Genomic DNA, 13,485 nt, shown 5'->3' on the forward strand with positions numbered 1-13,485 from the left:
CCGGAATTGGGCATAAGAGAGTACATAGTCCTAAAGAATATTTCATACAGATCATGATGAAGCTTGATTGTAATAAGCCGCCTCACAACAGAGAACAACCCAAATAAATAGGTTCATTTGTCTTATCTAGATTCAGTACACTGCAACTGATTTCCATTGACAGAAATTCTTAAAGAGAAAAATTAATATTAGGTTACTCTGATAAAACTAGACAATATTAGAATGATGTGTGAAGGAAGATGTGGGATTTCTTTTTTTAGATGTCTGAATAAAAGATTGGAGGTGGGTGAAAGAAGGAAGAGTATAAGTAACAAACCAAATGGATTTAAAAGTTGCTAATTTGATCCATTAATTTTTTTTAATTATTATTTAAAAAAATTTTTGTTTCTATGGGAGGAGGAATAATTTCCTTGTGAGGAAGAATTAGGTATACCTTATATGGCATCTAAATTGATAATTAAAGATTTTACATGAAGTTTTAATATTTTTCTCCTAGCTGCAAACCAGAACAGAGGACTCCAAAATCCGGTTCCTCAACAGATGCAAAGTAATTCCAGAATTACTGTTTTTGATGAAAATGCCGATGAAGCTTCTGGAGCAGACTTGACTAAACCTACAGTCCAGCCATGGGTAGCACCCCCTGTGTCCAGAGCCAAAGAAAATGAGCTGCAAGCAGGCCCTTGGAACACAGGCAGGCCTTTGGAATACAGGGTAAGAACCCTTAGATCCAGTGTGTTATCCAACATAACAAATACTGAAGACTTAGAGTAGAGGAGTATTTTTAACATTTTTAAATTCCTTTTGAATAATTAGGCATGGTCTCCATATGTTATGTCAGATTGTAAAATTATGGTAATTTTAGTTTTCTTTTTCATCACCAGCCTCATAGCAATACAGTTTCTGTGGCAGCTGTACCCTCTGCACTACCCAATTTTACTCCATACGTGGAAGAGACTGCACAACAGCCAGTTATGTGAGTTTGATTTCCAGATATTTTAAGGTGGGAATTATTAAGAGTGACCAGGTACACCTATCCTAACGCTCAAAGACATTTTCTTTGTGGGAATGAAAGTAACTAGTTTTCTGTTTACTTTATGTCTATATTCCTTTGAGTATGTTAGGGCTAAAAGACCATTTGGTAATATTCTTATTAAGGAATAAACTTAATAGATTTATATTTACATTGTTGTAGTCAAAGATAATCACCATGACTCAATTGAGATACTTACCTTTATTATTGATAACAATAAGAAATTATGATAGTTTTTCCTCATATGCTGCTCTTTCCTTCTGAATATCTTTTTCTTCTAACCCTTAGCATTTCTGTTTATAAGAAAAGTATGATAGGTGCTGATTACATAATCAGGCAGTCTGAGATTCAGTCTAATACATAACACTGCGAGTGCTAATACTTTGGTGTATTCTGTGTATCAGTGCAACAGTTTCCTCATGACTTATCTACAACCCCTCACTTTATGTTTGGCACTATAGGAATGCAAAAATAGCAAGATTTAGAGCAAAAATTCTGTTTGGTAAGAGCTCTACACAAGGGAGGCTATTCTTAGGAAAATCATGAGTCTTTACAAAGGATAACCAGAAGAGAGAAATAGCACACATTTATGGTTGTTTCATCTTTCTAATATTTCAAGATCACTTGTAGAATAATTATGTCAAACTATGGTATAGAAAATGTTGAACTTTATTTGTATTTAAATTCCTTTAAAATGGCTATCTCATTTGACCTCTCTGCAACCTTTTTCTTTAGTTGGTGTTTTTCCTAATGTTGTATTTCAAGGGCTCTTCATGGATTAAGAAAATCAGCCAAAATCTGTAATAGGAATTACAAATATTTTCCCCTACTTTGTCACTTGTCTTTTGACCTTGCATAGCAGTAACCATTATAAAAATATTTTAAATTCTTACACAAATTTAGTAGTCTTCTTTATGCCTCCTGTGTCTCCATCATTTTTTGCTGGGATTACTGCAACATGATTAATATATCTACCTCTAGTTTTACTCATTCCCACTCATTCTCTATGCTTTCACAGGTCTAGAGAACAAATCTGATCATGTCATTTTCTGGGTCAGAATCCTTCATTAGCTCCCCATAACCTTTGTGATGAAACCCAAACTCTTTAACATTAATTATAAGACTCTTCATTATTTGGCCTCTGCTAATATCTTGTTTTCTATCCCACCTGTAGTCACACGAGACCATTTGCAAGTTCCTGAATTTGGTTTTTGCCATCCTAGCAAATATGAAGTAGTATCTCACTGTGGCTTGTTTCGCATTTCCCTAATGACTAATGATTTTGAGAATCTTTTCAAGGGCTTAATGGCCATTTGTAGGTCTCCTTTGGAAAAATGCCTGTTCCAATCCTTTGTCTATTTTTCAATTGGATTATTTGTCTTTTTAATGAGTTGTACGAGTATATATATTCTGGATACAAGTCCCTTATCAGATATGTGACTTGTAAATATTTTCTCCCATTCTATGACTTGTCTTTTCATTTTCTTGATCATATCTTTTGAAGCCCACAAGTTTTTTTAATTCTGATGAAGTGCAGTTTATTTGTTGTTTTCTTTTGTTTCTTGTGCTGTTTTTGTTGTTATATCTAAGATGGTTTTGCCTAACCCAAGGTCATGAAGATTTACTCTTATGTTTTGTTCTAAGAGTTTTATAGTTTTAACTCTTGTACTTAGGTCTATGATCCATTCTTAGCTAATGTTTATGCATAGTATAAGGAAAGAGTCCAGCTTCATTCTTCTGCATGTGGATATCCAGTTGTCCCAGCACCATTTGCTGAAAAAACTTCTTTCCTCATTAAATGTCTTAGCACCCATGTTGAAAGCAATTGACCATAATGTATGGGTTTATTTCTGGGTTCTTGTATTTCATTGATTTTATGTTTATCTTTATGCCAATACCACACAGTCTTGATTTCTGTAGATTTGTAATAACTTTTGAAATCTAGAAGTATGAGTCTTGTTTTTTGTTTTGTTTTGTTAATTAAGATATCATTGATAAACAATCTAATGAGGAACATTGTGGTTTCAACATTCACCCATATTATCAAGGACCCCCGCACACCCCATTGCAATCACTGTCCATCAGTGTAGTAAGATGCTATAGAGTCGTTACTTGTCTTCTCTGTGCTATACTGCTTTCCCCGTGACCTACCTATATTGTGAGTGCTGATCATAATGCCTCTTAATCCCCTTCTCCCTCCACCACCCATCCTCCCCACCCACTTCCCTTGTGGTAACCACTAGTCCCTTCTTGGAATCTGTTGAGTCTGCTGCTGTTTTGTTCCTTCAGTTTTGCTTTGTTGTTACACTCCACAAATGAGTGAAATCATTTGGTACTTGTCTTTCTCCACCTGGCTTATCTCACTGAGCATAATACCCTCTAACTCCATCCATGTTGTTACAAATGGTAATATTTGTTTTCTTTTTTATGGCTGAATAATATTCCATTGTGTATGAGTCTTGGATATTTTTAAAGATTGTTTTAACCAATCTGATCCCCTTGCAATTCCATATGTATTTAAGGATCGCCTTGGCAATTTCTGCAAAATAGTCAGCTGGGATTTTGATACAGATTGTGTAAAATCTGTAGATCAATACTATGAATATTTCCATCCTAACATTATTAAATCTGATCAATGAACAATGGGATGTCTTTCCTTTTATTCATCTTATTTCATTTCTTTCAACAATGTTTCATAGTTTTCAGAATACAAATTTTGCACTCTTTAAAAAAATGAGTAGACTATTTTTTGTGCAGTTATTTGTGTTTACAGAAAAATTGTGCAAATGTACAGAGTTTCCCTGTACTCCCTTCTTCCTGCCCTGGACAATTTTCATGATTATTAACACCTTGATAATCATTGCTTGATAATCACATCAGTGTGATTCATTTGTTATAACTGACAAACCAATATTGATACATTATTTTTAACTAAAGTTCATAGCTTACATTAGGGTTCACTCTAATGTGTTTTATAGTTTTATGGGTTTTGACAAATAATGTCATATATCCCTCATTACAGTATCATATAAAATAGTTTCATTGCCCTAAAAATTCCCTGTATTCCACCTATTCATCAATTCCTACTCTGAATCCCTGGTAACCACTGGCTTTTATATTGTATTAATAGTTTTGTCTTTTTCAGAAAGTCACATAGTTGGAATCATACAGTAAGTAGCCTTTTCAGATTGGAATATTAGGAATTTTTAAGGTTTCTCCCTGTCTTTTCATGGCTTAATTGATCATTTATTTTTAGTGCTGACTGATATCCCATTATTTGGATGTTTATCCATTCATCTATTGGAGGACATCTTGGTTGCTTCCAAGCTTTGGCAATTATGAAAAAAATTGCTATAAAATTTTGTGCAAGTTTTGTGTGGACGTAAATTTTCAACTCATTTGGCTGGATATTATTGTAAGACTAATTTTAGCTTTGTAAGAAAGTGCCAAGCTCTCTTCCAAAGTGGCTGTACCATTTTGCATTCTTACCAGCAATGAAGAGTTTCTGTTGTTCTGCATCCTTGATGTTGTTAATAATTTAGATTTTAGCCATTCTAATAGATACATTAATAGTATCTCGTTGTTTGCAATTCCCTAGTAATAACATGATGTTGAGAATCTTTTCATGTGCTTATTTGCCATCTATACATCTTCTTTCTTTACACCTTTAAAAAAATATATTCAGAAGTACTTTACTTTTGTTGATGCTATTGTAAATAGAATGGTTTTCTTAATTTCGTTTTCAGAGTGTTTGTTGCAAGTATATAAAATATAATTGATTTTTATATATTGATCTTATATCCAGCTTCTTTGATGAACTCTTTATTAGCTCTAATTTTTTAATAGATTCTTAGGGGGTTATTTATTTATTTATTTATTTATATAGGTTTTCATGTCATCAACAAATAGAGATCATTTTACTTCCCTTCTCATCTCGGTGCCTCACTCCTTTTTTTTTTCTTCCTCCTCCACATTTTTCATATTAGATGTCATAATCTACACTTTTTGTGTATCCCTTGACTGATTTTATATATAGTTGATTTTGCTTCTTTTGTTTTGTTTTAATTTCATACTTGCTTGATAATTAGTTGGTCTACTACCTTTACTGTGGGTTTATTTTCACTGGTGACAGCTATTTAGCCTTAGGGTCACTTCCATCTACAACAGTCCCTTTAATACATCATGTACGACTGGCTTAGTGGTGGCAAATTCCTCCAACTTTTGTTTATCTGGAAATTGTTTAATACCTGCTTCAAATTTAAATGATAATCTTGCTGGGTAGAGGAATCTTGGTTGGAGGTCCTTCTTTTTCAGTACATTAAATATATCATGCCACCACTCCCTTCTGACCTGTACAGTTTCTGTTAAGAAGTCTGCTGATATTCTGATGGGATTTCTTTTATAAGTAATCTTTTTTTCTCTCTCTGGCTCCTTTCAACACACTCCTTATCCTTGATCTTTGCCATTTTAATTATATGTCTTGATGTTGTCTTCCTAGGGTTCCTTTTCTTAGGGAATCTCTGTACTTCCATGACCTGAGTGTCTATTTCCTTCTCGAGTTTGGGGAAATTTTCAATTATTTCCTTAAACTTTCTATCCCTTTGTCTTTCTCTTCTCCTTCTGGTTACCCCCATTATGTGCATATTGTTTCTTTTGGATTGGTCACATAGCTGTCTTATTCTTTCATTCCTAGAGATTTTTTTTCTCTCTGTTTCTCAGCTTCTTTGTTTTCCTGTTCTATATTTCATTTACTATCTCCTCTCCATGATCTAATCTACTTTTTTTTTTTTTGCTGGAACTTTTTATTTTTAATTAAGGTATCACTGATATACAGTCTTATACTCAGGTTTCACAAGAGCAGCATTGTGGTTACTACATTCCCCCTATTATCAAGTCCCCACCATACACCCCATTTACAGTCACTGTCCATCAGCATAGTAAGATGCTATAGAGTCACTACTTGTCTTCTCTGTGCTATAATTCCTTCCCCTTAGCCCCCCCTATATTTTGTGTGCTAATCATAATGCCCCTTATCCCCTTATCCCTCCCTTCCCACCCACCCTTCCCAGTCTCTTCCCCTTTGGTAACTGTTAGTCCATTCTTGGGTTCTGTGAGTCTGCTGCTGTTTTGTTCCTTCAGTTTTTGCTTTGCTGTTATATTCCACAGATGGGTGAAATCATTTGGTACTTGCCTTTCTCTGCCTGGCTTATTTCAGTGAGCATAATACCCTCTAGCTCTATCCATGTTGTTGCAAAGAGTAGGATTTGTTTTTTTCTTATGGCTGAATAACATTCCATTGTGTATATGTACTACATCTTCTTTATCCATTCATCTAATGATAGACACTAGGTTGCTCCCATATCTTGGCTATTGTAAATAGTGCTGCAATAAACATATGGGTGCATATGTCTTTTTGAATCTGTGATCCTGTTCTTAGGGTAAATTCCTAGGAGTGGAATTCCTGGGTCAAATGGTATGTCTATTTTTAGTTTTTTGAGGAACCTCCATACTGCTTTCCACAATGGTTGAACTAATTTACATTCCCACCAGCAGTGTAGGAGGGTTCCCCTTTCTCCATATCCTTGCCAGCGTTTGTTGTTTGTCTTTTGGATGGTGGCCATCCTAACTGGTGTGAGGTGATATCTCATTGTGGTTTTAATTGGCATTTCTCTGATGATTAGCAATGTGGAGCATCTTTTCATGTGCCTGTTGGCCATCTGAATTTCTTCTTTGGAGAAGTGTTCAGATCCTCTGCCGATTTTTTAATTGGGTTATTTGCTTCTTGTTTGTTGAGGCATGTGAGCTCTTTATATATTTTGGGTGTCAACCCCTTATCAGATATGTCATTTATGAATATATTCTCCCATACTGTAGGATGCCTTTTTGTTCTACTGATAGTGTTCTTTGCTGTACAGAAGCTTCTTTAGTTTGATATAGTCCCACTTATTCATTTTTGCTTTTGTTTCCCTTGCCTGAGGAGATATGAAAATGTTGCTCATGTTTATATTCAAGAGAGTTTTGCCTGTGTTTTCTTCTAAGAGTTTTATGGTTTGATCTAATCTACTTTTAAATCCCTCCATTGTATGTTTCATTTCACGTACTATATTCTTCAGCTCTGAGTGGCTCTTTTTCAGATCTTCTGTCCCTTTGTCAGTGTTCTCCCTGAGATCTTGAATACTGTTCTATACATCTGTCAGCATGTTTTTTACTTTTATTTTGAAATCTTTATCAAGAAGATTGGTGATCTCTGTTTCATTTAATCCTCTTTCTGGGGTTCTGTCTTGTGGTTTTGTTTGGATCAAATTCCTCAGCCTGCTAATTTTGTTAGGAATTCTTTGTTTCTTCCTTTGTATTAGGTGTCTCAGCTATGCTTTCTGATCTAAAGAGTAATAGCTTTATGAAGGTGTGCTATGGTGCCCAGAAGCTCAAGATTCTTTACTCTCTAGTGCCTGGTTCTATTTTGTGGAGGCCCCAGCTGTTGGCATGCCAAGGGCAGGACCACCTTTCTGTCTGGCTTCTGTAATGGTCTAAGTCTGGGTAGGCAGTTTGCTTGAGCTGCTGCCTTTTTGATCAGCTCAGGATTCTCTGTTGAGCTCACTGTTGGCAGGGCCACCCTCTGCCTGGCCTGCAGCAATGGCCAGGCTGCAGAATTAATGGGGTGAGTGGACCAGTGTGCCCCAGCAGGATGTGCAGCACCAGTTTTGGACACCTACAGAGAGGAAGGAGCTCTTGGGGCTGGCTCCTCTAGGCACCTCTCTGGTTGTGCTGAAATGGAGCCAAGCGAGCTGGGAGAGTTGCCTTCTGCCTGCTAGGCAGCAAAGTCTGACACTGCTACTGGGCCAAGTGGGTTGTCTGTGGGCAGCGTGCACAAGGAGGAGACTCGGGGCTGTGTTGCCAGCAAGGTGGCTGGAGCGTCTGGGGCTCCCAAGAGTTCCTGATCTGTTGGGCAGAGGAAGAGCTGGGGAGATATCCTCCACCTGCCTTTTACCTGAGGAAAGAGTTCCGTCCAACCCTTGTCCCCTCTAGTAACCTTCCCACTGCTAGCAAGTCTTTCAAACTGTTGCCTCTGCTTTGGGTCTCAGGACTGGTGGAGCGTGCCTGCCCTCCACACTGGCTAGAGTCTCAGCCTCCCAGAGTGTTCCTCCTGCCCATGGTGTCTAGTCCTGATAATCACCAGAGCCCAGTGTAATGTGGTCTCATGCTCCCAGAGCAGATCTCCAGGGCCAGGTGTGCAGCACTCCTGGGCTCCTGCCCACTCCCTGATCCATTCCTCTTTCTCCCCACTGTAGGCTGTGGTTGGGGGAGGGCTTGGGTCCAGCTCACCCTTTTATGTGTAGTCCTCTTTTCTTCCTCAGGTGTAGGGGTTCTGTTCTGCAGTCTTCTGGTCATTTTCAGGTCTAATTGCATTTGCTGTATTTTCCTCTTTTGTGTGTTTTTGGGAGGAGGTTTCTGTCTTGCCTTCTTAGTGCTCCATCTTTAATCCCTTAAAAGGTGGAACAGTTGGGCCAACCCCATACCAGGCAGGGCCAGAAAGTCCCTGGGTGCCTTATTCCATTATGCTTTATTTCTTTTCTTACCTAATTGCTCTGGCAACAGTTTTCACTGCAATATTGAATAGAAGCGGCAAGAATTTACATCCTTGTCTTGTTCCTGATCTCAGTGGGGAAGCATTCAGTCTTTCATCATTAAGTATGATATTCGCGTGGATTTTTTGTTGATGTCCTTTATTAGGTTGTGCAAGTTGAGGAAGCCTTTTAAGCATGTAGGTACTTGGACTCTGTAATTACAGGTTCTGATTCAGTGGATCTGGGGTAAGGGCCAGGTATCTTTAATTGTAAAAAGGTACATAAAAAAATATTAAAAAGTGTAGAAGTGGTTCTGATCCCTAGTTAGGACGGAGAACATTTGCCCTCTCTTGAGGTACTTTATGCTTTCATCTTTTCAAACTTGTGTTACCACTCTTATCCTTCCTTCTCAGGGAAGAACCACATCATCAGTTGCCTAAATGCTGTATTTGTAACTGTAATTCTTTTGGGTGCTAAGCAGTGCTAAATAGTCTGTATTGTATTATAGATTAATTTCCTTTCATAAACTTGGTTTGTTTAAGATACAGTATCTTTAGTTATGATATTCTGATATTCAGATTTGTTTTCACATATAAGGAATATAAGCTATTTGTTGACCCTATTTTATGGCTAATTTTCTAACTCATCATAACAGAGTAGTACTCAGAACATAATTGTCAATGACCTGTATAAATTAATTTTAGCCTCTTAATCTTAATTGTTTTTGTTTTTGTTTTTGAAATCAGTCACATATAGTCTTGCTACTGATATCCCTTTGTTCTGTCAAAACATGCAAAGAAATAACTTTGACTTATATGGTGAGTAATAATTATTTTGCTTCGTTTAGGACACCGTGTAAAATTGAACCCAGTATAAACCACATTCTAAGCACAAGAAAGCCTGGAAAGGAAGAAGGAGATCTTCTGCAAAGAGTTCAAAACCACAAGCAAGAATCTGAGGAGAAGAAAGAGAAGATGATGTATTGTAAGGAGAAGATCTATGCAGGAGTGGGGGAATTCTCCTTTGAAGAGATCCGGGCTGAGGTTTTCCGGAAGAAATTAAAAGAACAAAGGGAAGGTATGTGTATTAATCTAGTTCAAGTTTGTAAAAATAACTTCGTTGTAGGAAGGTTGAGCTAATATATTAAGTCTGAAGAAAATTGCTCCATTGTTTGTACCTTTACGTGCTCCTCCTGTGGTTTCTACTGTTTGTCTACATAACTGAACTTACATTGCTGTTTTCCATGAAACCACTAAGGGGAAAAACTAAAAACTAAGTCTATGTTCAAAAGTAAAGGAGGAAAAGCTCTAAACTATAGAAACAATTTATATTCCCCAACACAATAGCAGATAGCTATGATCCCTGACATATACACATGTACATGCCATGTCTCCCATTAAATACTTTTCCTAATATTGCCTGAAATATTTCACTTTACTTTTGATACTCTGCCTGAAGTTTCTCCCAGGGCTTATTTAGGTTAACATACTCAATCATACCTCAGTCACTTAGATCATAGTTATTTGTAGTGTTTCTTAAAGATGTTATCTTCTTTCTAAATTAAGGGAAATTTTTACATACATTGGAAAAATTGGAAACTGTTGTTTCTGAAATACTTTAGGTCAAAAGGTAGTATAGAATGTGCTAAAAAAATAAGGAAGCAAAGCATTTGGACTTTAAGGCATTAGTAGATGGGGAAGAACACAGAAAAGTAGGTGGGGGAGGGTCCAAAAATAAATTTCGTCCATATAGACACTTTGACTAGGATCCACACCAAGAAAGAAAAAAGAGGTGTTTCTTCTTACAAAAATATTCAGAATAGACTATTGTAGCTCAGCTCACTAAATAAGATACGGCATATGCGGGGATAGCTAGAAAACTTAACCATCACTTAAAATTTATTTGAAGAAAAATCAAGAGCTCCAAGTCATCAGTTAGAAGTACATTTCTGTAAAGCAGATTATTATTAGTGAGTTAAGAATTGCCTTCATTTGTTACATCAACTAGTGCCTTCCAGGATTGACAAAAAGTGCTCCGGATCCAAATAATATATTGAAAAATGGCATCTATGTGTCCAGGTAGAAGGGAATGTTTAGAAATCAAGGAGCTGGTTGAGTAAAGCTTTTTAAAAATGGGAACCACCCCAACAAAGAAGTAGGTTATTGCCGCATTACTTAAAACAGCCAAGTCATGGAAGTAACCAAAATGTCCATCAATAGATGAATAGATAAAGAAGATGTGGTACTTATACACAATGGAATATTATCTATCCAGCCATAAAAATGAAAGAAATTCTGCCATTTTCAGCAACATAGATAGATCTAGAGGGTATTATGCTAAGTGAAATAAGCCAAGTGGAGGATACCAAATACCATATGGTTTAACTTTTTTGTTGAATATAAAAACAAAATAAACAAAATAGCAGTAGATACATATGCATGAGAAGTGACTGGTGGTTACCATAGGGGATGGACTGGGGTGGATGAGGACGGTGAGGGGGACAAAAATTCTCAATCATAATAGAAGTTGGTCACAGAGATGGTAATACAGCATATAGAATATAGCCATTGATTCTGCAACATCTTTCTGTGTTGACAGATAGTAACTGCACTGTGAGGGTGAGGATTTAATAATATGGGTAACTTGAATCATTGTGTTGTTTACTTGAAACCAAAGTAAGATTGTATCAATAATACTTCAGATAAAAAAAAAAATGAAGAAGTAGGCTTGAGGATAGCCAAGTATGAGCTGGGAATGAAACTAGTGACTTCAATAAAAACTACTGTTCTTTTAAGGTGTAGCTTACAATAGGTATAGAAGTAAGATGAAACTACATTCAATTATCAGCTAGCCAAAGAAGGACCTGGCAAGGGTCAGGTGAAATCTGAGTAAGTAAAAGTGATATTGGCCTCAGAGGACTTTTTAAGACTTATTTCCTAGGCTGGTTTCTAAAGCATTCATGAACTTGTAATTTCCCTGCTATATATAGTTTGTACTCTTATAAAAACCCTCATGCCTATTACAAATGGTTTTTTTGTTACCGTTGAAAACTTGCTTCAAAAACTATTGCTGACTACTTACTCAGGTAAGGATGTGAGAAACCAGGAAGCCACAGGCAGGACCTAGGGACAAGGTCACTGTTCCTTCATCCCATGGCTACTTCCAAACCATTTTTCCCTCATCCTTCAAAAACTCTAGCTTCCTTCAGATTCATGTCTTCCAATTTTTTTTCTGCCTCATGAGCCTTATTGGTGTTCTCACCTCAAACTTTTTGGTCACTCTCCATCATTCATTCATTGACGAAGCACCTGGCTCTGTTTCTTCCTTTCTACCCTTACACCACCCAGTACCATGGCTTCTCAGTTCCATGACCACCACACCTCTTGTGATCTTTTCTTGAGCACTACTCACTACCTCCTCCTGTGGTTTTACTGTTGACCTTAAGATCTCAAACGGGCATTCAGCAGTGTCTAGCAGACTTACATTTGCCTGGTAAGTGAATTTCTCTTTTCTGCTAAACAAATAATTTAAATTTCTCTAATATTATTTTCAAATCTTCTTCATACCTCCTCAGTTATTATCTTGTATCATATTTCATTGAGATGATAGAAAGAATATACTGGTAGCTCTGTTTTCTTCCACCATATCTACCATATCTTCAATCTGTACCTAAACACTCTAACATTCTTTCTGTTAAAATTAACATTTCTCTGTTCCTATCAATCAAGAATGACCCTTTTATGCACCCCTATGTTTATTGTTGCACTGTTTACAATAGCCAAGATATGGAAGCAACCTAAATGTCCATCAGTAGATGAATTGATAAAGAAGATGTGGTACATATACACAATGGAATATTATGCAGGTATAAGAAAAAAACAGATCCTACCATTCGCAACAACATGGATGGAGCTAGAGGGAATTATGCTCAGTGAAATAAGCCAAGCAGAGAAAGAGAAATAATACCAAATGATTTCACCCATATGTGGAGTATAAGAACAAAGGAAAACTGAAGGAACAAAACAGCAGCAGAATCACAGAACCCAAGAATGGACTAATAGTTACCAAAGGGAAAGGGACTGGGGATGATGGGTGGGAAGGAAGGGATAAGGGTGGGGAAAAACAAAGAGGGCATTACAATTAGCATGTATAGTGCGTGGGGGACATGGGGAGGGCTGCATACCACAGAGAAGACAAGTAGTGATTTTACAGCATCTTACTACACAGATGGACAGTGACTGTGAAGGGGTATGTGGGGGGGACTTGGTGAAGGGGGAACCTAGTAAACATAATGTTCTTTCTGTAATTGTAGATTAATGATACAAAAAAAAAAGAATGACCCCTTTTTCTTCCCCCTCCAGCATTTTCTCTTTCTACTAAACCATTCTTACCATCATTCAAATGTACTCTATTACCTTAATTCTTTAAAAAAAAACAGTCCTCCATTATTCTCAGACTCTTCTCCAGCTATTACTCATTTTTCTAATGTTCACAGCAAAATTTCTTGGAATTTATAATCTTCTTCACTGCCTATTATTTCCTCAAGTATCCCTTCTATTCCAGTGAATCAGCTCTAATCATAGTCACCAGAAGCTTCCTTTTTGCCAAATATTGTGGCCATTTATCAGTCCTGATCTTTATTGACCTCTTGATTTATTTTAGCATAATTAATGAAATACTTCTTTGCAAAATGCTTCTCTTGGCTTCTTCCTTGGTGTGCACTCCCTCTCACTTTTTCTTTCTTCTTCTCAAGGACCTATTTCTGAGGCCCAGGATAGAGTTCTGGAATACTCCAGTTACCTTTCTACAACTCTCTCTAGGTAATGAATTAAATACTGTTTACAGGCCATGGGCTTTCAAATTTATATCCCCATCCCTGACATGTTAGGG

At 36.9% G+C, this 13,485-nt stretch overlaps 1 protein-coding gene across 3 annotated transcripts in view; it reads left to right on the forward strand.

Moving 5' to 3' along the window:
• The window catches only part of BUB1B (BUB1 mitotic checkpoint serine/threonine kinase B), a 48,479-nt gene that overhangs the window by 16,736 nt on the left and 18,258 nt on the right, over window positions 1–13,485 (forward strand). For all 3 annotated transcript variants that reach the window (XM_017667718.3, XM_073211626.1, XM_073211625.1), the window contains exons 7-9: window positions 497–711; window positions 882–973; window positions 9,443–9,672. In XM_017667718.3, coding sequence (XP_017523207.3) covers window positions 497–711; window positions 882–973; window positions 9,443–9,672 — 537 coding nt within the window. The remainder of the gene's footprint in view (window positions 1–496; window positions 712–881; window positions 974–9,442; window positions 9,673–13,485) is intronic.

The sequence above is a fragment of the Manis javanica genome, chromosome 8, assembly GCF_040802235.1.
Source record: "Manis javanica isolate MJ-LG chromosome 8, MJ_LKY, whole genome shotgun sequence".
NCBI lineage: Eukaryota > Metazoa > Chordata > Mammalia > Pholidota > Manidae > Manis > Manis javanica.